Here is a 26,870-nt window from a genome sequence, read left to right on the forward strand (position 1 = left end):
TCCTCGACTCACAGCCCTGACGCCCCATGTCTGTGAGTCAGCATCCCCACCCCCCGCCCCGCTTGCAACCTCCAACTCGACCCGCTCCCCAAATCCCCCCTCTCTTGCGTCAACCCTTCGCCCCGAACGGCGCGCGCCCGCCCGCCCGCGCGCGCGTGTAGAGGGGGGACTCGGACGAACACCAGGCAGGCTTGTCCGCGAGGTGGGTGTGGCAGAACGGGGAAGCCTCCGCCCGACATCGCCTCTCGTAGTAAAGCCCGGAAAGGTAGGGGGGGCACGTTTGACCATCTATGACCCTCCCCTCCATCCCTCTCTCTCTTCCAGCCACTTGTAGCAGCTGCAGTGCGGGCCGGCGGGGGTGGGGGTGGGGGGGCGCAGGTGGTGCCGGGGAGAAAGCGCCTTTCTTTCTCCAAGCTGTTCCACTTCTATTCGCCCATTCCACTTGTCACATCACTTCCGGATCAATCCCCCGTTTCTGCTGCAGAGTGAGCGGGGTTTCCACACCCCTCCCTCTCCGCTTTCCTCTCCTCCTCCTCCTCCTCCTCCCTCTCCTCCTCCTTCTCCCCCCCCCACCTCGCCCCTCCATCATCTGGATGCTGGGAACTTGAACCCACCCCCCTCCCGGCTGCACCCTGCAACTGACAAACCCCTCCTCGCTCCCAGCCCTTCCTCCTCCCCACCCCTCCCTCGGTCGCCTCTTGCAAGTCAACTTTGCATCGCCTGCAAAGCTCCAGCTTCCACAGCAGCCAGCCCCGTCGAGGAGCCAAGGAGGCGAGTGGCAGTACAAAGGCAAAGCCCTCTGCCCACCTCTGGGAGCTGCCGCCAGCGCTGCTATTGCCAGCTACCGGCTCTCTCCAGGGCTGCCGTGGATGCTCTGATCTGTACTAGCTTTTCTGTTTCAGCCACACACACTCAGAGAGAGAGAGAACGAGAACTCCGGGAGGGAGACCTACGAGCCGCCCCATCGAAGAGCCATGGCCGAGAATAGGCAGGCATCGGGCAAGCCCCACGAGGAGGAGGAGGAGGTGCCCGCCTTCTTCAAAAACCTGGGCTCCGGCAGCCCCAAGCCCCGGCAGAAATTCTGCGGCATGTTCTGCCCAGTGGAAGGCTCCTTGGAGAACAAGACCATCGACTTCGACTCCCTCTCGGTGGGACGCGGCTCATCGAGCAAGATCGTGGCCAAGCAGAAGGACGTGGCCCACCTCGGACCGGAGAGTCCGTCCCTCGGCTCGTGGCAGAGCAGGAAGGGAGGGCAGCCATCTGTTGATTTCGGGAGGAAGGTGGAGATCCGGAGAGCCACGGGCAAGGAGGCGTTGCAGAACCTGAATGACAAGGTGAGGTTGGTGGGTGGGTGGGGTGGAACTGAGAGCCCTTGGACCCAAGGATCCGGGGCTCAATCTCCCCCTAGGCTGAACGGGGCAGGCAAAAACTGCTGAGAGACAATCCCCATGGAGAGAGCAAGAAGGTGGTTCTCTCTTCTTTGGGTGGGGTGGTGGTGAGGGAGGGACAAGTAGGCACAGCTCCTCCTCCTCCTCCTCCTCCTCCTCCTCCTTCTCCATCCACTCTAATTTTTTTTCCTGGCTACCACTGGAAGCCAACTCCTCCACCCCCTTTCCTTGGACATTTGGTATTTTTCAAACAGTGCTATAATGAGAAAGCCCCACCCATTTGATGCAGGGCCCAAGACTAGACAAAGATGCTCACTGGCAAACAAAACAAAAAGAGAGAGAGAGAGAGAGAGAAAGACAACCAACTACAACTACTACATTCTTATCATGGCTCACTTGGACCAAGATCCTCTGAAGCAGTTTTGGCGACGCAATGGAACTCCTCCGGGTGTAAGACACTTTGAAGAATGGTACCGTAGGAACTTGAATCAAGCAAGGATCCCAGTCAGATTAATACTGAATCAGAGAAAATCTTGATTTGAGTGCTCTTGGGCCAGCCAGTCTATTGGGCAAATGGGACATATATCCCAAATACCATTACAAAAGAACTTAGAACCAGTGCTGGCCATGCCATGATGGTAGGCTTTCTGGAACCAATTCTCCAGATCAGGGAAGGTGTTTGTTTCTTAGGAAAGAGGGATTGAATATCTCTTGGCAGCCAGATGGAATCCCTGACCACCTACAGGCCTGGATCCTGAAAAGGAGGACGGACATGGGAAACTGGCTTATACTGAATCAGACCATTGGTCTATCAAGCTCAGTATTGTCTACACAAGCATTTATTCCAATCTGGTCTCCATCAGATGTGTAGGTCTACATATCTGGAGGACACCACATTGGGGAAGGCTGGTCTACCCTGAGTATCAGTGTCACCACATGGTTACAGACGGGGGTCTTTCCTGACCATACCTGGAAATGATGGGGATTGAACCCAAGAGCTTCTATGTGCATTTGCTCTAAGATTGCCCAATGACCTTATACAGATGCCATTCCCTTTCCTGTACACTCATTCTACAGCTGGCCTTAGTGCAAAGTCATGCAATATTGGGCTATTGGTTTTTCAACAGGGTTTGGGGGTGTTAACCACATGGTTGGATAGACTAGGCCAGGGGAACTCATAGCTGGCTGGCTTGGTCTCAAAAATGGGAGAAGGGAATATAGAGATGTCTTGGCACCTTTGGTGAAAATGGTGTGTTCACCTTCAGATGCAGACCTTTAAAGGTGCCACTCATAAAACACCAAGGAAAGGTTGTATATGATGCCAGCATACAAAAATCCAATCTTGGAGCCTGTGAAGGGCAGTGCCCTGTGAACCGCATTGCCTTAGATGGCCACCTCCAGATCCGGTCACTTCCAGATGGCAACACTACTTTGGATAGCCTCTCCATTAGGCAGAATCAAGCGGCCACATCCAGCAGCTGATTCTGAGTGTCATGAAAGGGCAGCAAATTGCTAGTAGTCTAAGGCGCAATCCTATGCATCCTTGCTGGCTGTGGCTTGCTGAGAGTTGTAGGACTTTTCTGTCTGAACATGCATAGGATTGTACCCTTAATGAATAATATTTTAGCTCCCAGGGAAAAGTTTTGCGAGTTTTTCTGGCTCAGCTGCCAAAATATCTTGACCGGCCTCGGGTATTATGCCCCTTTACTGGGAACTGGAGAGGATTTTCTGGTGTGGCAGCAAAATATTATAGAGCAGCCAGCCCTGGAGGAGAAGGAGGAGAAGAAGGAAGAGGAGGAGGAGGAGAAAGAGAAGAAGAAAAAGAAGAAGTAGTAGTTCAAGAGAAGTTGGAGAGAAGTTGGATAGATGTCTCAGTTTTTCACCCCCTCAACCCGATAACACTAGAAGTCCAGCAAAATGGATTGGCAGTAGATTCAGGATATAGAAAAGCTCTACACAAGTGTTAATCCTGCTCACATGAGAGCTTCAAGCAGGGATGTGATATGAATGTGTATGCAAGCCCTGCCCACAATGTCCCTATCCCTCAAGGTCTGATCTTCCCATCTTGAGTGGAGAGGTCTCAAGGGGGACATTCTACTCACATTCACTTGAACACAAGGTGAACAATCCTGCTTTGTCTCTTTTTTTAACCATGAAATTTTATTTTATTTCAAAATAAAGGCAACATAAACAAGAAGGACATACATAATAACAAATCAAGATCACTAAAGAAACAAAGGCATTTACTAATTATAATTCTTATTCTATAAGTGATATACTTCTGGGACATCTACAGTAAACAGCCAAAGTAGGGACTCAATATCTAATGAAAGTGTTAAAATGCAATTTATACAACATATAAAAAGAGCATCTGCAAACGTGTGTTATTTTATGTGTTTGTGTGTATTAGTCAGAAAATATATATAAATAGGCAACTGTACCTGGTTGGACTTTGATCAAAAGTTTGAAGAGCTTCAACATAGGAACTAATAGGTTTCTTAAAGTTAGGATTCCTTGCTTGCTGAGTAAGTTCATATATACATAGTCATAGTCCCCCACATGTTATCAACCCACTGCTCTTGAGTTGGTTTCTTTGGAGACTTCCAATTACATGCTATGAGTACACATCAGAGCATTAGGAGATGAGGACATTGGGGGTGGAACTGTCCCATTTGTGATCTTTTGATGCTCCTTCGGAGGCTGGTAGCAAGAGGGACATTGGTTAGCTCCAAGTGGGTCCTGCCTGGAACTCTTTCCTGTGAAGACAATGGGAGGGTGTTGTCTCAGCCGGAAGCTAAAGTCAATTGAAGTCCTGTAGTGTGGTCAGTTCCACCCTCCTGGAGAAGCTGACTGGACTCTTAAAGGGATCTTGATTGATTTTGTAGCCTGGGACTCCTGCAAGGCTGGGAGATGGAGATTCTATTGGAAACTCATTCTTTGAGCCAGAGAGTGATGGCAGGGCTGTGTCCTCTGGCTGGAAGGTTCCTATATAAGGCACTGTCTGTCCTTCTCCTAAGGAATTAGCCTGTGTTTCATCATTATTAGAATCCTCTGCTGCACACTAGAAAGGGTGGGGGTCATGACAGGATCTCCCATGTTCCAAGCAAACCCACGTCTCGTTCCCACTTTAAAGGCAGATGAGACAACAAGGAGAAGACATCTGCCAATAGTAAATTATTAGTTATGATGGTTAAATGCCATCTTCATGTTCAGAGGCAGCACAGCTCTAAATATCAGTTACTGGAAGGCAAACAGTGTGAGTCAGATGTCACCTTCATGCCATGGTTATAGGCTTCCTAGAAGCATCTGACTGGCCTGTGTGGGCAGCAGGATGTTGGGCTAGGTCAACCTTCCCTCGCCTGGTAAACTCCAGATGTGTTGGATGACAACTCCTACAATCTCCTGGCTGGGAGATCATTGCCCAGCACATCTGGAAGGCACTAGGTTGGAGATGGCTGAGCTAGTTAGAACATTGGCCTTATTTAGCAGGGTATCTTCTGAGCAAGCCATTTGTATCATCTTCTTCTTCTTCTTCTTCTTCTTCTTCTTCTTCTTCTTCTTCTTCTTCTTCTTCTTCTTCTTCTTCTTCTTCTTCTTCAGTTGGCTGCCCAAACTAGGGGACAGGGTGATGAGCAACTAGCAGAAATGTTGGCCGTGGTAAATAGAGCATCATAGGCATAGTTGGACCTCAGCGTTTATCCCACTTTTTTGGTACTGTTTCCCCCACTGCTTATGGCAACGACTACATAATGAAGCATGCCTTTCTTTTGAGCAAGTGCGTTTTTTGGAAGCAGAGCTCTGTCTAGTTGTGTGCAGTTGCTCTCTAAGAGCAGTATAAGCAGCTTCAAACCAGCTTGGCTGGGATGTAAGCCAAGGGATATTGCCACTCACTGCATTTTCCTTCGCCTCTAAAGAGCTCACATTTGCCGCTTTGAAGATAGCTAAGTCAACGCAACACCTAACAAACTTCCAGTTTCAAAGCCAAATGTGTCTTTTGATGTCGCTCCGCTTACTCAGCAGCTCCAATGTCCTTATCAGAGTGACATTCCAGGAAAGTCAGCCGATGCACCAGTGCCATAGGTATCCTACACATTTGTCTCCTGGGGACTTGAATTTTTGGAAATCTCAGGAGCCACCATCCCTTCTCATCACCTCTGCAGAAACCAAAGGACCAGTTCAGACACTACTTTTTCAAATGTAATTATGCCCAAAGATGCCATGGTGACATGTGTAAATGACATCCATTAGCAATTGTGTGGATGGGTTTTAAAGTGAGAAAAGCAGGTGTGCTGCCCACTAATCCAGGTCAGGACTGTAGTGGGGGAGGAAGGGGGGTCTTTCACCTTTTCTACCCTGCTGTGGTCCAGTCTGGATCAGGGCCCTCTTTTAGCATAAATCAGACCTTTCCTTTCTGTGCCAGTAACAGGTGCAGGGCCTGATAGAGACTGCAATGGGGTGGTGGACTTCAAATCTACTTCTGGCCCCAATGCACCTTCTATTTACACAGTAAAAAAAATCACACAATTGCTGGTTGTGTGAATGGCATCACATTTAGCCCTTAATAATGTGCCCGTGTCATTGAAACCACTTCATAGAATCATAGAATAGTAGAGTTGGAAGGGGCCTATAAGGCCATCGAGTCCAACCCTCTGCTCAATGCAGGAATCCACCCTAAAGCATACCTGACAGATGGTTGTCCAGCTGCCTCTTGAAGACTTCTAGTGTGGGAGAGCCCACAACCTCCCTAAGTCATTGGTTCCATTGTCGTACTGCTCTAACAGTTTTTCCTGATGTCCAGCTGGAATCTGGCTTCCTGTAACTTGAGCCCGTTATTCCATGTCCTGCACTCTGGGATGCTCAAGAAGAGATCCTGGCCCTCCTCTGTGTGACAACCTTTTAAGTATTTGAAGAGTGCTATCATGTCTCCCCTCAATCTTCTCTTCTCCATGTGTACAAGTCCATTGAAACCACATGTGTAAAGGCTTGGCTGCAGCTCCCTTCCCATTGCATACTTGGTAATCATAAACCCGGGTCTACTGCCATGTTGTGTGTCGAAGAACTCCAGGGCAATGTTCCCGAAAGTGGAAAGTTGTATGAACATCTTCACCCACGAGACTAACTGTGCAGTCATTTTATTTATTTCATCCATTTCTTAGCCGCCTTTGGAGACCGTTTCATCATCCCTAGTCATTCTACAACTGAGCCAAAAGAAGCTAGCAAGGGAACTGTTAATATGGAACTGTTCAAGTTAAGGTGACCATACGGAAAGGAGGACAGGGCTCCTGTATCTTTAACAGTTGCACAAAAAAGGGAATTTCAGCAGGTGTCATTTGTATGCATGTCACACCTGGTGAAATTCCCTCTTCATCGCAATGATTAAAGCTGCAGGAGCTATACTAGAGTGACCAGATACAAAAGAGGGCAGGGCTCCTGCAGCTTTAACTGTTGTGATGAAGAGGGAATTTCATCAGATGCTGCATGCATACAAATGGCACTTGTTGAAATCCCCTTTTCTATGTAACTATTAAAGATACAGGGGCCCTGTCCACCTTTTCATGTGGTCACCCTAGTTAAAGTAGGAACTGTTAAAACAGAAAGGTCCTTAAGGCTTAAAGTTAGCTTTTCATCTGCTTTCTGTTGATTCATAAAAGCAGGTTGATGTGGTGAAGTCAATTGTACTTTGTGGGGTGGGGGGGGAGGACACACAGACCTGTGGTGAGCCTGTCACGAGCTCCAGGAAAATGGAGAAAAATGTCTACACTGGCCAACTGTAAGATCAAGGCAGAAGAAGGCTGCAGAGATCTTCAGGCCTCCCTGGTTGAACACACCCACATGATTTGGTATTGTTGACCCTGCCTCAGGTAAAAGCTTTCAGGGCATGCTCCAACCCTTGTTAACTTGAGCGTCATTTCTCTTCACATTGCGCTGATAGCAGTTCCTTTACCCCTCAGCTTTTTGCCTGTTTCGATGTGATCCTACTGTCATGGTCCCTGGTTTCTTCTTCCAGCCTTGTTTAATACTGTATCCTTGGTGGAAATCTCACTCATGCCCTGCCCCTTTCCTTGCACATCTGTGTGATGTAGGAGCTCCGCAGAGTCTTGAACCTATAGTCAGGGCGGGATGAACATGCAGTTTTGGAGGAGAGGATGGGAAAAAGTATCACAGAGAGATATCATGGCCCTGTGCATGCAGGCCTCTGCGTGCCACCCTGCATGTAGCATACTTTTAAATACAAGATGGAGTGACTGTTGTCCACCCCCTCCACAGAGAACACCACCGTTACTAATGCATGACCAGAGGCACTGTCCTTTAGGACAGGTTGCCAAGCTGTTGACCCCTGAGCGTCATCTATCAAGTCTCTTATTTCTGCCACATCCTGCAGCTTGAACTGGATCGATGTGCTTGCTCATAGCCATGGCAAGTGTCTGACTGTACTGCAGCTCAGCCCACCCTTCTTCTCATATCAATGACTTCCATGGAACAACGGTTTCTTATGGCCAAACAAACCTGGCACCGTGTCTTCCACCTGACTTGATTCGCTGCCTGTGCACCTATCCTCTCTGTTGCCAGAAGCTTCTACTCTTGGAGGTTGTTTTTGGATGAGTCTGCAAAACAAGCAGAAGAAGAGATGAAAGCCTAAGGAACGTTTGCAGGGGCCACCTCTTTTGAAATGAGCAAGGGCTGACAATGACACCAGCTCTGACCATGGAGTCACTCTCGCGTGCCAAGACACCGAGAAATGGCTTTTTAATCCCTCTCTCTGACCAAGCATAAACAGCAAGAGGAGCTCTGCCAAGAGTTTTTCCTATATGCACCTTGGCACCTATATGCAGCTATATGCACATTCTCTCATGCAAACCAAAGAATGGGCAAATGCTCATCTGCAATTGATCTAGATGGGGTGGGGTGGGGGGAGACTGTGTCACCAGTGCCTGACTCCCAGTTGCTCCCTGTTACTCTAAGCAGGAATAAAGAAATTTGGCAAGAGGAAATTATTATTTCCCACTAGTGCCAGGGGTTTTTTGGGGAGGGAGGAGGGCTTGGGCAAGATGCTCTCTGTGGGCTCCCTCCCCATGTTAGCCCACCTCCTCCTTGCTCACTGCTATTGTTACTGTTTTTCTCTCTGGGCTCAGTTGGCATCACCTCCTAGAGAGAATGAGCAAGGCTTGCTGAGGTTACCAGGCACATAAGAAGCTGCCAGGTGAGAACGATGGACAACTTCAAGCCCCCTGCTTCAAGAAGACAACTGTCCTCTGCCAGCCTTTCAAATGGAGGAGTGTCCTCTAAAGTAGGAGACATGGCCACATGGCCACCTTAAGTCTTGTACATGCGCAGGAATTCAATGGTGTAGAAAAGGCTCTTGCATCAATGGTGCAATATTGTCCTCCTAGCTGCAGAGCAAAAGTGGCCTGTATGGAAGACGTAGGGTTGATATGTAGGGATGAATAGTTTTCTCCCCTCCTTTCTGTTCTTTTATTGTTCCATGGGGGTTCACTTTGCTCTGAGATCCACTCGCTCTACCTGAATTCTAGATTAATGGAGAATTTCTCAGGTTAATTATGGAAGAGTAGCATATGCATTTTGCTCCAAGGCTCAGTTTTGTGAGTTCATTTGCATATTTCTTTCCCTCTGTGTTACCAATGCATACATAAGCTTTGATTAAAAAAACCCCTGCAAAAAAGCAATCTGGATGTGCTCAGACATACAACTGTATCGAGATTCTTTTGGTGAGGAGTTTTACCACATGTGTGCACTCACATTGAAATACCATTGAGCAAAAAGAAGTGGAATACAGTTGAAAATATGATCACATCAAGATCATGATGATGATGATGATGATGATTTGGCAGTGTTTTACAGATACCCATTGGTGTAGTGTGTGTTTTGGAAGATAAAACACAAATGGACTGTAGGGATGAAGAAAACTTGGGATAAGCAGCAGGAAAACAGTTCTGCTTGAAAGTACTAGGAGGAGCACAGTTCAAATTCTGGTATTGGCCACAAATGCCTAGATTCAGAATGTGCTCAGGGACATCCTCTTCTTGAATTTGAAGTGTATATCTGTTGCACCTGGCTCTGATTGGTGGACCTTGTGGTTCTAGTAAAAACCCCAAAGTAGATCTGACAAGCCTGAAGTTCAATAGTGTAGTGGTAAATTTTGACAGTCCCCATACCCATGCCCCCAAAGAGAGTCCAAAAATTCAGGTAGCTGTGTTGATCCCTATCAACAAACCAGTTCTAGCCCTTTTTTTTTATCCCCAGGAGTAAGCCCTTTGTGAAGTTAATGGGACTTAATTGCTCATTGAAGACCAGGACACCCCAAAATACTTTGTACTGCAATATGGTTGATTCACAACTATATATTGTTGCTGGGAAAATCCATTTCCCCCAGCTACTGTGGGGACTGCAATTAAACTCAGAGGGAACAGGGAAGCCTGGTGTGTGTGTGTGTATGTGTGTGTGCATGTGTGTCAGATGACATCATCATCCCTACTAATCAAAAAAGTCCAGCTGCTCTGAGCCTGTGAGCTTTGGCTCCACTGCATCATGGCTGAAGCCTCCTTGCTCCTGAACTAGTGCACTTAGACAGAGACTGGGTTCAGACAACATAATAACCAATGGTGGTTTAAACAGATGAGACAGTTGGTTATTTAACCCACTGTTGGTTATCGTTTTGTGTGGAGGGAGTTTTTTTTTAACCAACAGTTGGTTATTTGGTTGAAATAACCAACACTGTGCAGAGTTGGCTGTTTGAACCTCTGTTGGTTATTGTACTGTGCGGAGGGCACCGTTGGTTATTTCCTCAGCCACTGTTGATTATTTCATCAGCCACAGGGTTGCAAGGCAAGAGCAGTGGCTGCCGCTCTAGTCCAGCCAGCAGGATAGATTTTTGGCAGCAATGGCTGATGGGATACTAGCGGGAGGACTGTGTGTGTGGGGGGGGGGGTGACAGAGGGTGGGGGATGAGTGAGTCAAATCAGTGTGGACCAACAGTCAACTCAACACTGATCCTAATCCACACCACATTTGATTATGATCATGTTGTGTGGAGAGTACCCCCTAGATAAACCACTGTTGAGTTGATTATTACCTCACCACTGATTATCGTGTTGTCTGAATGCAGCCCATGAGCGTACAATTGCAGACATATAGTGCATTCTACTCAATCAGATGTCTTGTTGTTGCTGTTCACATGCCTAAAATTGTTGGGAGTTGTAGAAAAATTAAAAAGGCAAACACACACTGTTTGTGGGTTTACAATCTAAAAGTAGTTGCAGTGGTGCACTTAGTAAATTTAGGCCCTTTCTACACCTAAGGGTGTAGAGGGACGCAGGAGAGATGATCCTGGGAATTCTGGCTTCCAGAATTGTCGCCCTGCATCCAGACGGCTGAGTGATGTCCCAGACGTGAAGAGGGACGTCACACCCATCTTTTTTTTTTTTTTTTTACAAAAACAGGAGCTGGAACACACTTGCGCTACAGTGAACAGTATGGGTTTTTTTTGGTTTTTTTAAAAAAGAAAGCCCAGACCCTGCTCCCCTCCAATGTCCCTGGACTGCCCCCAGCATGGCTCCTTCCCTCTGCTGACCTCCGCTACTTACGGGGAGGAGGGAAGAAGCTGAGAGGGGCACCCACACCACCCATGGTCCTTGGGATAACCATGGGAAGAATCAGGTTTTACCATGGGTTCTTTACCCCTGGGAAAACCCATTCCCACCCCACTGCCCCCAGGAGTCCCTGTGTGTCATTTGAAAGCACAGGGACCACCCCGGGGAAAAAAGGCTGATGCAGAAATGGCCTTAGGCTCAGGTCTTATGCCTCTCACTTTAGATGGCAACATAGATCACTTCAAATGGTCTTATACCCCCATCTAACCCACCCCACATACACATTTTGGATGTTAATGTGTATTATTTCACTTCAAATTATCTTATGGGGCTCAGCCTCTCTAGATGGTAATTAGTTCACTTGTGAATTAGTTTGCTTACTTCAAAATGCAGTAAAACAGCCCTGTTGATTTTGGAGGCCCTCCTGTTCATTTGTGGGGAGTGGGGCCCTGGACATGTGGTGATGGCACCACTGAATAACTGACAGGAAATAGGGGGCAGAAGAAGCATATACATCATTAGCAGCTTTTGGGTGGGTTTGGGGCCGAATAGAAATTATGGCTTCTACTCCCACTACAATAAACAAACAAACAATTGGCCATGCACGTCACTCAGATTTAGCATCCAAGCAACTGTTTAATATGAATGTTTATTATTCTTAATCTTTACAAATTGAATCCAGATTTACACTCTGCTTCTCCTGCTACTGCTGTCTGCAGATGTCTCATTTTATTAACTGTTTCTCCACCAGTATACCTCAATCCATATGTACATATTCCTATTACTTTCTAAGGCCTTAGCTAGACCTACCTTTTGTTCCTGGGCAGAGGAGGGGAGATCTTGCATTAGGATTAACGTGAGATCTCTGCCCCGTTTACACGTAAGGTGTGACGACCCCAGGAAGAGAGGCGTCGCGCCCTCCTTTGTTTTATTTTTTAAAGAGGACGCATGAATGCTTGTGCAATAAAGGTAAGTCTTTTTAAAAAAATTAATTTGGTTTCCTCACTCCCTCCACCCTAACCCCGATGGGCACAGCACTCCTGAGGAGTGCTGCACCCTGTGCGCGGCTCCTGGTGAGTAATCGTGTGGAGTGGGGTCAAGCCGCGGAAATGGGCTATATGTTCCGCGGTCTCGGGCTCAGCCTGAGACCCTGGAAAAAGTGGGCCCAAAGGGGAGGGCTGTATCCCAGGGCAAGGGAGGGATGATCCTTCCCTGATCCCAGGATCCCCTGTGCGTCATCTGGATGCACAGGGATGATCCCGGGGTTCGCTCTGGGATATAGCCTGGACTAGCTAAGGCCTTAGGCTCATGTCAAATGTCTCTCATTGATGAAAGCCCTTGGTGCAGTAAAGCAGCTTTTGTCCAAATGTTCATCCATTGGTGATTGCCACATCAAGGGATGATTTGCATGTGTGAATGGGCTATCACCCAGACATATTATTTGGACATCAAGGGGTTCTTGGGTGAAACAGGTTATCTAGACACATTTCAATCTGGTTGCAGGCCTAGTTATGAGACTGAAACAGCTTTGGACACCGTGGTGGATGACCTACACTGGGGATTGGACAAGAGGAGTTTGCTGGTTCGGCTGGATCTTTCAGTGCCATAGTCCTATCTAATTGCTTCAAGGTTTCCAGGGAAGCCAATCTGAAGCAGTTGTACTTACTAGAGTGGTGAAGCACAGTCAAGTTTGGCTTTGCAGGGGGCAAGGTCTTTCAGGACCCTGGACAGATCTATTCTGGTTGGAATTAGGGATGTACACCACAAAGAAATCTTGCCCTTTTAAGGCTTGCTGGATTCCTGTCGCACGCCTGATGCAGCTTGCTTTGGTGAGCCAAACTGTGTGGTTCCTCTGAGTTCAGTAGACATGTTATGCTGTGGGTGGGTGGGTGGGTGGGTGTGGGTGTCTCAGCTGTAATTTGCACAAATAGACACTTGCACAAATTATGGCCACAATTTTTTACAAATTTGCATGATTTGTGCAAATTACAGCCATAAATGGTGTATTTAGAGTAAATTGTTGCCATAATTTGCACAAATGATGCAATTTACAGCTAAAATTTGATCAAATAATGCAATTTACAGCTTTAATTTGCACAGATGACTTTTTATGGAAACTCCCCCTCCACAAATAACGAAATTTCACCAGCTGGCCTAACTCACTGCACACCAAGTCAAGCCATCTGGTGGAAGATGGAATGAAGTCAGGGTGGGGATGAGCTGATGAACTTTCGTCGAGCGCTACCCCACAACCGGATTCCTCTCACATCCCTAGCTGTAACTCACTCAGGAAAAGCTTTTGTCTCAGCAACATGCAGAGGCCTTCTAAAAGCTGTCAGGACTGGACCTGTTATTTAGTTCTGTCTCATTTAAAAGGTCATTGTTCCATTCTGCAGATGCTGGATCCTATGGCAATGAGGTGCATTGAAAACTACATTGGAGGGGTATCCCCTGAGTCCAAGGAGTCTGGTAAAGCCATAGCCTTGAGTCTGATAGATGATGGATCACTGGATGAAGCCTCCTTCCCCTCTGAGTCAAAGAAGGGATCAATGTTGTAGAACATGACAGGCATTTGATATCCAACCATGATATCCTTCTGGATCACCTGGCTGGGATGGGCCTTAGAGGCAACATTTAACAGTGGGTCCTGTCCTTCCTGGGCAGCTGATTTCAGATGGTGGTTCTGGGGGACCACCAGTTTGATACCTAGGTCCTATGGTTTCCCAGAACATTCTCCATGTTATTTAACATCCAGATTGAAGCCTCTGGGAGAGGCCATTCAGGATTTCAGTCATGGGGCCAACCTTAATAGAAGTATAGCTTCCAACTCCAAGTCATGTGAGTTACTGGTTCTTTTCTATTTGGCATTGGTTAGGCCTCATCTTGAGTATTGCATCCAGTTCTGGGCACCACACTTCAATAAGGAAGCTGGAGGGAATACAGAGAAGGGCAATGAGGATGATCAGTGGTCTGGAAACAAAGCCCTATGAGGAGAGACCAAGGCCATAGCTAGACCTAAGGTTTATCCCTGGATCGTCCAGGGATCAAACCTGTTCATCTAGGTGACACACAGAGGATCCAGTGCTCAGGCAGGGGCGAACCCTGGATGATCCCAGGATAAACCTTAGGTCTAGCTGTGGCCTGAGAGAACTGGGCATGTTTAGCCTTGAGAACAGAAGACTGAGGGGAGACATGATAGCACTCTTCAAGTACTTGAAAGGTTGTCACACAGAGGAAGGCCAGGATCTCTTCTTGATCATCTCAGAGTGCAGGACACAGAATAATGGGCTCAAGCTGGAAGTCATATTCTGACTGGACATCAGAAAAAAACTTCCTGACTGTTTACAGCAGTATGACAATGGAACCAATTACCTAGGGAGGTTGTGGGCTCTCCCACCCTAGAGGCCTTCAAGATGCAGCTGGACAACCATCTTTCAGGAATGCTTTAGGATGGATTCCTGCATTGAGTAGGGTGTTGGACTGGATGGCCTTATAGGCCCCTTCCAGCTCTACTATTCTGATTCTACGAATATGAAGATGACAAGCAGTTTGAGTTCTTTTTTCATCTGGTTCCAGGGAAACAGCTGATGTGGCACTGAGCAACATTTTATTGTCCTGTACTGTGCAGGCGGGGGGGGGGGAGGCAATAAATTGAAGCTTAATCCAGACAAGACTGAGGAGCTTGTTTGTTCATACAGATCAACATAGCTGCCTGGGTTTTGGGACTTCTTGAGGGGTGTGTCTATGGGGACATCATGATGAATGATTGCACTTCTAAATTTACCACTACACCACTGGCAACTAGACCAAAAATATGGGAGGAGACAGAAGGGGCAAAGCACATTTCTGGCAGGGGGCAGTGGTGGTTTCCCCCTCACATGTTAAATTTATGAGAGAGAAATAACTATGTATTTCACATTACCACTTCCATCCTAAACATATATTGACTCTGTTCAGATGACACGCTAAGCCACGGTGGTTAAGCACTTTGGCTTAGCGTGCCATGTGAAACATGACTTAGTGTGTTATGTGAACCATTCCTCAGCATGGTGGCTGCATAACCATGGTTTAAACATGTTCACCGACCATTTGTTGCAAAAGGATTTGCGCCCTAACCATGGTTTAGCATGTCGAGGTCTTTCTCTGTAGTAAGTCCTCTTGATTTTGATGGAGTTAACCTTCAAGTAAGGATTAAAGCCCTTTTTTTTAGTATCAGGTTGTTGTTCATTGATAAGTTGCATGTGACAAGTGCCCACTTCAAGTAAGGATAGAGGTCCAGCAACATGGAGGATCCAGATGGATGGGGAATTTACAAGTCTCTGGTGCTACTGGTGGTAGCTGCCAGTACACTACTTGTGTTGCTGGTGGCTGATGCTGAATACTCAAAGTTGCCATATATATACGTAGAATTTTTCAGGGATATATTGATGTCAAGCTGGCAGATTTTGTTGGTTATAGCCTAGATTTCAACTTCCTGTGATCTCAGGAGATCTAAAAACATTTCCCCGGTTATTAATTACTTTTCTACCATCTCTTTCTTCCAAGAAGCTTAAAGTGGCATTTTTGAGTCACAGTAAGTGTTTAATATTGGTTAGAATTCTTTCAAATTTGGATGGATAGTTGACATGAAGATTGCAGCATCTGTTTTTTATTTACATTGAATTATCTTATGTGAACTGCCCAGAGAGCTTCAGCTATGGAGCAGTATACAAATGCAATAAATTTATTTATTTATCTATTTATTGCATTTATATCCCACCTTTTTTCCTCCAAGGAACTGAAGGAGACGTACATAATCCTCCTCCTCTCCATTTTTACCCTCACAACAACAACCCTGTGAGGTAGGTTGGGCTGACAGTCTGTGCCTGGCCCAAAGTCACCCAGTGGGTTTCCATGGCTAAGTGGGGACTAGAACCTGGATCCCCCGACTCCCAGTCCAACACTCTAACCACTACACCACACTAGCGCTATAATAATAACGATGATGATGATATATCCAGATGTGGCTATCCAGGAAAAAAGTTCTTTGGTTGAGGTGGACTGAAGTGGCAGTGGAGAAAAGAGGCATTCTTAGAGAATATTATGAAAGAAAATGAAGTAAAATAGCCAGAATCAGAATGCTATATGGTGCACTTGCACTCAGACTATTGTATACAATTATGGTCAGTCTATGAATCAAAGAACTATGGTGTTGGAAGTGATCCCGGAAGTTATCTGGTCCAGTGCCCTGCTCAGTGCAGGAATCTTGCATCTACAGCATTCCTGACAGATGCTTAAGTACCCCCAGTGAAGGAGAACCCACCACCTCCTAAAGCAGACTATTTCATTCCAAAAGAGATCTTATTCTTAGGGCATTTCTCCTGATGTGTAGCCCAGGCCTGCTTCCCTGTTATTTCTACTGATTGGTTTTAGTCCTGCTCTCTGGAGGAACAGAGAATGAATCTGTTTGCTATCATAAAGCTAGGACAGCATGAGGAAAGGACAGCCAAAACAACCCAGAACTTGCAGCAACTTGCTTTTCAGGAAAGGTTAACCACAATTGGGGCTTTTAGGTTTGGAGTGAAGAGCAAGAGGCATGACTAAATTGGGACATGAAAGAGGTTTATGAAATGATGCAGGGTGTGGACAAAGCGGATAGATGTTGCCTTCTCCTCTTCCATCACTCTAGAACTCTGAGTCCCTTAATGAATTTGATTGGCATTCTGGACTGATAAAATAAAATCCTCCTCCAAGCGACATACTTATGGAATTTGCTGCTTCTGTAAGATATGGGGATAGCCCTTGGCTTGGGCAACTTTAAAAGCAAATTAGAGAACTGCATGGTGGTAAAGGAGGGCAGGTCTACCACCATTAGCCATGTTGCATAACTGGAAAGCATAATACCAGGGTCTGGATGGAGGCTACAGTGGTGGAGGACTATTGCTTTTATGTGCTGCTTATGACCTTCTGGGAAGCCTCTGGCTGGACACTGGAAACAGGATGCTAGAGTCGCTAGCTCTTTGGTCTGATCCAGCAGGGCTTTTACAGACCTAGTAGGACCCTGCAACAACATGTTACAGCGTGGAGTGCTCCTGTTCAGAATTCCTGCTGCTCCATTCCTCCCTTGCCTCTAGTTTTCTTCCCTCTGCCCACTTACCCCCACGTCAATCAGCATTCTTTGGCCACTGAGTATACTCAGTTCTCACTGGGAAGTTTATAGGTAACCCCCAACCCCCCCATTTGTTCTTCTGCAAACCTTGGGGTTCCCCCAAGCCTCCTGACATGTAGATGGTGTTATTTTGTTACATAAACATCGACACTCAAAGCCTAAACACCAGAAATAAAAGGAAATGAGACATATAGCAGGTCAGGATGGGGCAAGCAATACTCCCTGATCTTGGTAAAAGCATCCAATTCAGCTTGCCCAACGGGTTTCTCTTGCTCTGTTCTCTGTAAGACTTTGAAAATGCTTCCGTCTTCCCCCACCCCTCTGGCAGCTTGGCTAGAGTTGGATATGACAGTCCTGCCAGCCAAATTTACAGCTGTATAAAACAAAAGAACAGTATCATGAGCTATAAATATCAAGGGCAGACTCAGAATGGGCAAAGACACACAATTCTTGATTATATATATACAACGAAGCAGGCAGTACTTAGAATGTAAGCTGTAAATGTCTGGAAATCCCTTGATGTGAATGGGACTTGGTATTAGAGAGCAACTGGGTATGCTGCCAGAAGCTGAGATTGCAATACAATTTTAATGACCCAGCTCAATTCATAAACATTCTTTTACCCAAGTCATGCCCAGATTGGATCGAGGCATCCCAACATCACTCAGGGAACCAGCCTCGTAATGCCTACTCTGGTCTCTTCTGCGGAACGAAAATAAAAATGGAAACGTTCATTTATAAAGAGAGGTTCCCAGCCGACGTAATTATAAAGAAAAGTATGAGATGATGTGGAAAGGCGAAATGGAGAGATGATGTGGAAAGGCGAAATGGAGAGACGGCTACCCTCTCCTCCTAATTCAGCACTGTCAAGAGAATATGATTAACGTTGCTCTGGGTTGAAGTTGCCAGCAGGATTTTGCATTTGAAGTTTTATGGCCAATCGCTCTTGCTTTTATTCAGAGGACCAGATCTACACCAAACACACACACATATACACACACTTTGAAAATGGTTTGAAAAGTATATATAGAGTGTCCTGGGCCCCAACAGTTGTCACTACTGTTATAAACTGTTTTAAAGCCATTGTGTAGATCCTGCCTTAGCCTTTGGGCATTGGAGTTTCTTTCTGAAAAGCAAAAGCATGTTCAGGTTGATCTGCGTTGATCTCAGTGGCTGAGGGTGTAACTGTAACCCAAATCCAAAAAGAGAGACCCCTTTGCAGGTCCATAGCCAGAATGCACAAGTGTGCTAGACTAGACAGACCCTTGGTTTGATCCAACATGGATCTTATTATGTTCTCTGCAAGTGATCAGTTTGGCAAGAGCAATCTGTTTATTTCCAGGCAGCTGGCAAGGCGGGGAAAGCTGGCAAGCACAGAGAAAACTGCTGTCAGGGAATAATAATAATAATAATAATAATAATAATAATAATAATAATAATAATAATAATTTTCTTACCCACCTCTCTACTTGGATCGAGGCGGGGAACAACCATGAATATAAAAAGGTGGTGTCGGCAGCAGAGAGCAAGAGAGAAGCAGCAGCAGCCCCCAACAGGTTATCCCTGAGAGCACGTGGTCTTCAACAGAAAAAAGGTTGCCCACCTCTGCGGTACCTTAAGTTTAGCCTTGTGGTTCACACCACACCATAGGTAACCAGGAATCCCACAAGGTAAGCGAGCAGGCTGGCAGAGAAGGACAGAGAGATCAGCCAGCCCGTTCCACCAAGCCCCGCCAGCTGGTAATGGTGGGACGGGTCACTCTGCCTCTCCTCTCCCTTGGTAGCAGGCGATTTCTTTTCTAGCCTGGTAAGGGGTTGGCAGCTTGTATTTTCACGCTGGCTATGGAGAGTAGGGCTTCGCCTTCCACATGGCGGAAACAGGAGAACAGGCTGCTACCCTCTTCATTGACCACTAGCCTCTTTTACAGGCTGTTCAAAGAAAAGAATGCATGTTATTAACTTTCATAGACTTATTTGCAAGGCTGATTGAAGTCCTATTCAGCATGGATTAAATCCTTGTTCTCCTAACATGGTCTTTGGTGCTATTTTGCCCCCTAAAACTAGTTTTTCTGGAATTATCCCTGAATGAATGAAAGTGTGTAAGTGAAGAATAAAGTGTGTGTGTGTACAAAAGCTCTAGCTGTGGTGGTTAACCCTCCCTGGATCATCCACACATGATAAAATGATGTGAGGTACGGGTTCCTCTCTATTCGGCCTTGGTTAGGCCTCATCTAGAGTATTGCGTCCAGTTCTGGGCTCCACAATTCAAGAAGGACGCAGACAAGCTGGAGCATGTTCAGAGGAGGGCAACCAGGATGATCAGGGGTCTGGAAACAAAGCCCTAGGAAGAGAGACTGAAAGAACTGGTCTGGAGAAGAGAAGATTGAGGGGAGACATGATAGCACTCTTCAAATACTTCAGAGGTTGTCACACAGAGGAGGGCCAGGATCTCTTCTCGCTCATCCCAGTGTGCAGGACACGGAATAACGGGCTCAAGTTAAAGGAAGCCAGATTCCAGCTGGACATCAGGAAAAACTTCCTGACTGTTAGAGCAGTACAACAATGGAATCAGTTACCTAGGGAGGTTGTGGGCTCTCCCACACTAGAGGCATTCAAGAGGCAGCTGGACAACCCTCTGTCACGGATGCTTTAGGGTGGATTCCTGCATTGAGCAGGGGGTTGGACTCAATGGCCTTGTAGGCCCCTTCCAACTCTGCTATTCTATGATTCTATGACAGTCATCCCTTGATCACTGAGGAGTGATGAACCAACCAACCCCCGCCAGCCCAGACGTGCTTTTTAAAATGGCACACAACTCTCTTCTCAGTGGGCTTCTTCAGCTGCCATAACCTCATGCAAGCTAGAAGGCGACTGAGGCTCGTTCATCGATAATTTTACAATACAACCTGTAATTTCAGTTCTATTTCAGGAGAGGCAAAATATATATATGTTTTTCGGCAGAGAACCAAAATTAAATAACTGGGGAGTGTCTGGTCTCGTTTGAATAGATCCTCGCTCCACAATGGCCAACGTCTTTATTCGGTTTATGCCATTTCCTGCTGCAAAATTCAAACAATGCCTTTGCAACCGCGCTAACCAATTGGCCTCGCGGCAGCAGCAGCAGCTGCTAATGCAAAAACAGCCCAGCGGATGCAAATCGAGGTTGCTTTGCTCCAGACAGCAGCAGGAGAAAAGGCACAGCCAGCCATTCCTTCACCCTCCTGTCTGGCGAGCGAGAACAGGGCGTGGACCGCCGCTTAGCAGCCGAACTGCAGATGATCACTCCTTTTTCTCCAGCTCCGGGATGCAACTCCGCACCGAGACCGGATCAAACCCAGAGCTGCTGCACGAGGCCAGCATTGTGCAGCAGTCAGGCATTTAGCGGGAGAGGGGAAATGGCCAACATTGACCGGGCTTGCAACAAGAATAAACCACCCTACGACAGAGAAATTTGGAATCCTCCGTGGAAAGATGAAAGCAAACCCCGCCCCTGCATTCCTTATTGACACTGCTGCATCCCAAGTGATCATGGTGGCGGCGGCAGCAGCAGCAACGTCGCTCGTTCGCTCTGCCTTCCTGCTCACGGCGAGCGCCAAAGGCTGCAGCCCGCCGCTCAGTGGCTCCTTCATTGCGCCACTTTACATGTTACCGCTCCGCTCGCTTCCCATTGCACGCCGGCCGGCCTTCATTTGCATACCACGGGCGTCGGCGGCCAATCGGGGCTCGAAGCAGGCCGACCCGCTCTCTACGGAGGACAAGGGCGTGGCGGGCCGCGCAGGCGCAGCAGGGCCTTTTCTTGTGCTCGGGCTTTGATTGCTGTAGCGAGGAATCTGTCTCCCATCTCCTCCTCTTGCCTTAAGACTGGGCTGGGTTTGGAGCAGAGGGAAGGAAAGGCGACGCGCGGGGATCGCGATCGTGCTCCGGTTCCTGGGATTTTTTTTTCAAAAAAATTTTTTTAGGGGGGTGCAAAAGCTTTCCCGTTGCACGGTCTGTTCTTTCTTGCAAAAACGAAACAGCAGCAGCGGATCCTGCACACAAAAGTCTTTCAAATTCTTATTTTCTTCCTTTTTTTTTTTGTTAAAAAGAAAACAACCCCCCCAAAATTGTGCATTTTGTTGTCGTTGTTGCAAATAACCGAATCCACAGCAAAGCGGGGTTGTTGTTGGCTCTTTTTATTATTGTTGTTGTTATCCTTATTATTATTTTGCGTGGGGATTGCGTGGGAGTTCGTTTCCCAAGAGCAAGATGTCTTATCAAGGGAAGAAAAATATTCCGCGCATCACGGTGAGTGGCGAGCTGTGCGGTGATGGCCCGAAGCACTTGGAGGCGAGGGTGGTGGTGGTGGTGGGAGGCTGGCGATGCGGATCAAGCCCTTTGTGTGTAGGGGTAACCCGCGCGCATAAAATAAGCGTGCAAGCTTTTGCCGTCAAAAGGGGGGGGGAAAGCGAGCGCGCCTGACCTGCTTTGGATGCAGCCGCGGATTAAAATAAATGCATTTTTTTTTCCTTTGGGGGGAAAAAGAAACAATGAACGTGGTCGTGGGGGCGGGAAAGGGACCGGTGCGGGCGGAGGAGGAACAATGGTTGCCTTGGAAGTGCATAGCGGATGCAGATGATCCTGGAGGCGATCGCTTGCTCTCTCTCTCTCTGGCTGCTGTTCGTGGCTGCCCAAAGATACTTGACGTTGCTAGCAAAGGGAGGGTAGATTTCATGACAAACCCGCCTGGAATCATAGGGACTAGTGAGTGGGAGAGACAAAAACGGAGCGAGAGAAGGTGTCCCATGGCTGCATGGTCAGGCTGTTTCATAACCCTGGCTGAGTGCTGCTGATAGGTCTCCCTTGAAGAACCTTCCTTCCTTCCTTTCTTTCAAAAGCAGCAGCAACCAAATTCTGACATGGCAAAGCTGTTCTGCGCCCTGGAGAAAAAAGAGACATGGAGTAGCTCTATGATGCGAAAGGGTGGTGGATGTGGATCTGGCAGCAGTTGTGAGGCAGCAAAGGGTTTTGTGTATTTCTAATTATACCTGTTTATCTATCTGTTAAAAAAAGTCGGGGGCTTAATGGCAATCCTACTTGTGGGGGGTGGATGGGGGGGGCTTTGGTAGCCCCACCCCTGCCTTGTTGGGTGTGGGTGAAAGCAAAGCTTGGGGAGTGGTGGATATGACTGAGCTCTTAGATTTCTTTTCTCTCCCCCCCCTTTCTCCTGGTGTTAGCTCCCCCCCTCCTTTCAGTTATACAATGGAAGTGGTGCTTGCAGAACAAGGCTGGCTTCCCCCCCCCTCCTGCAGGAGGTAATGGCGCTCGCTCTGGTGACATGAGCAGATGGGCTGGCTGGCTGGTTGGCTCAATTCATCTTTGTACTCCTTCCCCAGCAAGCAAACCGTGTTGAGGAGATGGGGGAGTGGAGAAGGGGTAGGAATGGTTCTTTATGGGTACAGGAGACACCCCCCCCGCCCTCTGCTCCACATTTCCAAACGCTCCCCTTTAATTTTCCCAGCTCTTTTAGGGGGCAAAAAATAGGGTATAATTCTGTTCTGGAAGGATTTTCTCCTGTCATTCATAATATCCCGCCTTCCTTTCTGCTGAGAATCCTGCGGGAGAAGAAAGAGAACAGTTATATAAAAGTCCGACGCTCATTAATAAAGGACCCGATTGTCATGCGAGCATCAGCAGATAGCAGTTGGATAGGATCATAAAAAGATCTTAGTTGGAGATGCAGCTTGTTATTTTAATATGATCTGCCCTAACTAGGGAGAATCTTAATTCCACTCTCTAGCCCCCATTCCGCCCCTAAATTAGTTATGTGACAGCTTAGACACATTCGCTCACATCTCTCCTGCCAAGCCTCTTTCTTAGAGTATTAAAGCTGGGTGTGTGTGAATAGATTTTTTTGTGAAGCATCTTCAACTGCTGGGGTTGGACAGCAGTCTTTTTACATAACCCAGCTCAGTTTACAGATTGGTGGAGTCAGTGAATTTATATTGTGAACCGCCCAGAGAGCTTTGGCTATTGGGCGGTATAGAAATGTAATGAATAAATAAATATTCTTTCGCCAAATTTTACGATCCAAAGCCTTAAAAAAAGAAGTTAGATCTATGAAAGGTTGAACTACAGCTGTTTGATTGGCAATGCATGCCTTCGGATGTATATTTGATTTGTTTCTTATCAACGGATACTGATTATGTCGAAGCAATGATAGTAACATTCTAAAATAAAGAGGGCAAGTGGATGAGATCTAGTTCATTTCGGTGTGTCAACCTAGAATAACTCTGCAGGGTTAATGGTATTACAACAATGGAAAAGAACTGAGCACGTGATGCAGTGTAGAGGCCAATTTTGCCAGAAGCAACACTTCTGCATCCAACAATTAATAGAAGTGTGGCATTGTAAGGGCCTGGATGCAGTTTGGAATTCATTTTGTCTAGTGACCTTCAACCTCCCAACTCCAGAATTCGCATTTAATCTTAACTCGCAATTGGGGTGGGTGTGCTTTTATCCTTGGCTGTTTTTACACACTTTCCTTTGCTGTGTATTTGCAGAGACCTTCCCTCTGCAACTTAAAGTCGTGACAAGGCTGGTGCAATCCAGTTTACCTAGAGGCATGGCTCAATTATTTGTTGGGGGGAACTGGTTGAAGACCAGTGGTACAGCTCAACTCCTTGAAACCGGGCACGTTTCAGAAAGCCCACCACCCTTAAAGGCCTAGCTCACATAATCCAGATTAACTGTGTTTATATGTCACACAGCAGAGGTGCCAAATTGAACTATTCTTAGGGATGCCCAGAGAACGACTTTGCTCTTAAATATAATTGCTTGGTTTATTGTGGAGACGAGAATAGTGAGAGGGGACATGACAGTGCTTTTCAAATACGTGAAAGGTTGCCCTATAGAAGAAGGCCAAGTCTAGTTCTCTGCCGCCCCAGTGGACTAGATCCAATGGGTTTAAGTTACAGGAGTGTAGGTTTCGGATGAATGTTAGGAGAAACTTTTTAATGGTAACTAGCTTGACAGTGGAAGCCATTAGCAAAGGGGGAGGCTGCCCTTCACTGGAGGTCTTCAAGCACATGCTGAACAGCTCTCTGTTGGGGATACTCTAGTTCTGGGTTTCCTGCATTAAGTGCGGGGTTGGACTGGATGGTTGACATGGCCCCATTCCTAGTCTGTGATTCTAAGTCAGTCTTGTTGCGTTCAAGGTGAATTGCTTTTGCTCAAATGTCCTTTAGGACCGAATCCTTAAAAAACCAAATCTAGACCCATAGCAGTTCTTTTTGGCAAAGGGGTCGGAAATGAAATACGAGTGAGCACCATGAATATGCAACCCCCTTCGCCTTGGGAAGAGGGTTGCTACTGGTTTACTGAGGGAAGAAGTGCGTGATGAACCTTCCTCGTCATGTCTACGGGCCGCAAATCCCTGCTTTCTGGGCGTTTTCAGACATCTGTTCCAGAGACTAACCGTACATGATCTGTAGACCTAGATAGGGAAACCCACATTTCTATGTCCTAAAAGGTAAGGAAACCCACCAAAAACCCTGTCCTAAAATGATAAGTGTTTGAAAATTCATTTTGAGGGTAGGGCAGGAATCCACAAATGCGCTCACCAGCTCACCGCTGGCAACTGGACCTTTTTTTCTGGAAAAACAAGCTCAGTGGCAAAAACTGGGGTGTCTCCAATATTTTGATGATCTTTGGAGACACTCAAAGTAAGATGTTTCACTGATTTGAGAGTATTTCCAAAATTCAGCCTGACAGCAGGGACAAGACTCAGCACCCTCCCATCAGGGTAGAGTCAGTGTCAGGCACACATTTTATCTGGCTACGAAGGCTGGCCAAAGTTTGTGGACTGCTGTTGTGGTTGCTGAATAGGCCCCATCTTTCCTGCTTTAGGTTCCAGAGCATTTGATCAACCTGTACGCTGTCTCTGAGGGAACCCTGCTTTTGTATGAACAGCTCCTGCGTGGTCGGAGTAACATTTAAAGGACCCAACCGGATTGACTCACCCATGTGGCTGGGAGACTTAAATGTCATCCCAGGCACATGTTAACTCACGGAGTAGCAATTTATTTATTTAGCAACTACCCTGCAGCTCTTTATTTATTTTGTCTGTACTCCGCCTTTTTACCGAAATAATGGCCCCCAAGATGGCTTACGGGACCAATTAAAATTCCTTAAAACAATACTTTAAAATGCAACGCAAACATAACAGTTACAGCAAAAATATGTAATTAAAAACAGCACCCAACTAGTGCTGTGCCGAAAATTTCGACCATCCTATTTTCAGCATTTCGTGGCAGGTGGAGGGAAAATGAAAACCTAGTCAAAAGGGGCTGGGAGAGTTGAGAATTTTGGAGTTTTCTCCTTGGGGAGAGGTTTTTGACATACTTTTAAAAATGTAGCCAGGTGTTGCCGGGTCATCTTTTTTCTTTTTCTTTGTTTAAAACACCCCTGGCATTTTCAGGAGCCCAGGAGTTCTTCCTGAAAGCTTATTGAAGAGGGTGAGGTCACATGGTCTCCAATAGGCGTTCACTGAGAACTGCTGAGCTCCTCCAAAGGCGAAGTGAAGGAAGATGTTGCTGTTTTGTGAAAATCTAAAAAAAAAAAAAAAAAACCAGGAAGAAGGGTCCTCAGCAACCGGCTACATTTAAAAAAGGTATGTTGGAATCCTGTTCCCCTGCGCAAGGAGAAAAAAAATCTCTGAATTCCCCCCCCCCCCCCCCGGCAAAAGAGGCAGAAAAAACAATGCCTCTTTCACAGGGAGAGAGACAGATCCCGAAAATAGGGGGCAGGTTTTGGCCCAGCACTACACCCGACCCATCTGACCCACTTACAGGTTAAAGGCCTTCTTAAATAAAGCAGTCTTTGCTACCAGCAGAAGGACACCAAAGAGAGCAAACTTGGCTCCTTTGGGAGAGAGTTCCAAAGGCTGAGGGCAACCACCAAAAAGGCTCTCCTTTGGGTTTCCCCCAAAAATGCCTCTGAAGATGACGCTCTTGAAAGAAGGGCCTCTCCAGAATATCTTAGGAACTGGGCAAGCTTGTATGGGAGAAGGCTTCATTTGAACACCCACCCACTCACCCGTGCTCAGCAATTAATTGTGATGTCCTTACTGTGTACAGGTAGTATTTGTAGAAAAACACAGCAAGCAGTGAAAAACGCATGGCCTGACTTGTTGATGTGCCATAAAATCTACCTAGTCTAGGTAGCTACCTACATGGTACAGAGACTCCTAGAACCATCAGCCTTGCGTATAAGTCTGCAAAAGTTACTAGCCTACAGGAAGTTGGTTTTTTTTTTTTACTGGCTTGCTAAGTGGCTCATATCTTCTCCATTCTGGCTTCATCCCTCCTCTACGACAAGTATCGAAAAATGGATGACTAGCCTCTTAGCAGGCTAGTAAAACAAAACAAAATCCTCCCTTCTACTAAGTGGGCTGGCGGAGAAGGGATGGAGTGTTTTGAAGAGTGGGGGGATAAAGTGCTTACATAAATAAACAACGTAAGTACCACAACTAAAAACGCCCTGCCCTGTAGATGCAACCATGGCCCATCACTTGTTTTGAGAAGCCAGAGCGCAACTTCTGATGTTGATGGGACTAAACAGGGCAGAATATATTGGAAAAAGTGATTCTTAAGGTACCCAGCTCTCAAGCCTTTTAGAGTTTTACAGGTGAGAGCCTGAACCTTGTCCTGGGCCTGGAAACTGTTGGGTGACTATTGAAGATTGTATTGGA

At 46.7% G+C, this 26,870-nt stretch overlaps 1 protein-coding gene across 4 annotated transcripts in view; it reads left to right on the forward strand.

Annotated features, from left to right (window-relative positions):
- Positions 1-962: 962 nt before the first annotated feature.
- The window catches only part of DPYSL2 (dihydropyrimidinase like 2), a 92,682-nt gene continuing 66,774 nt past the window's right edge, over positions 963-26,870 (forward strand). For 2 of the 4 annotated variants that reach the window (XM_063139596.1, XM_063139597.1), the window contains exon 1: positions 963-1,334. In XM_063139596.1, the coding sequence (XP_062995666.1) occupies positions 975-1,334 (360 nt within the window). In that variant the 5' untranslated portion in view covers positions 963-974. Of the gene's footprint in view, positions 1,335-21,350; positions 21,428-26,870 lie in introns of those variants that run through there. The other 2 variants (XM_063139592.1, XM_063139593.1) reach the window with 1 other exon arrangement.

Source organism: Elgaria multicarinata, chromosome 12, assembly GCF_023053635.1.
Source record: "Elgaria multicarinata webbii isolate HBS135686 ecotype San Diego chromosome 12, rElgMul1.1.pri, whole genome shotgun sequence".
Classification (NCBI taxonomy): Eukaryota; Metazoa; Chordata; class Lepidosauria; order Squamata; family Anguidae; genus Elgaria; species Elgaria multicarinata.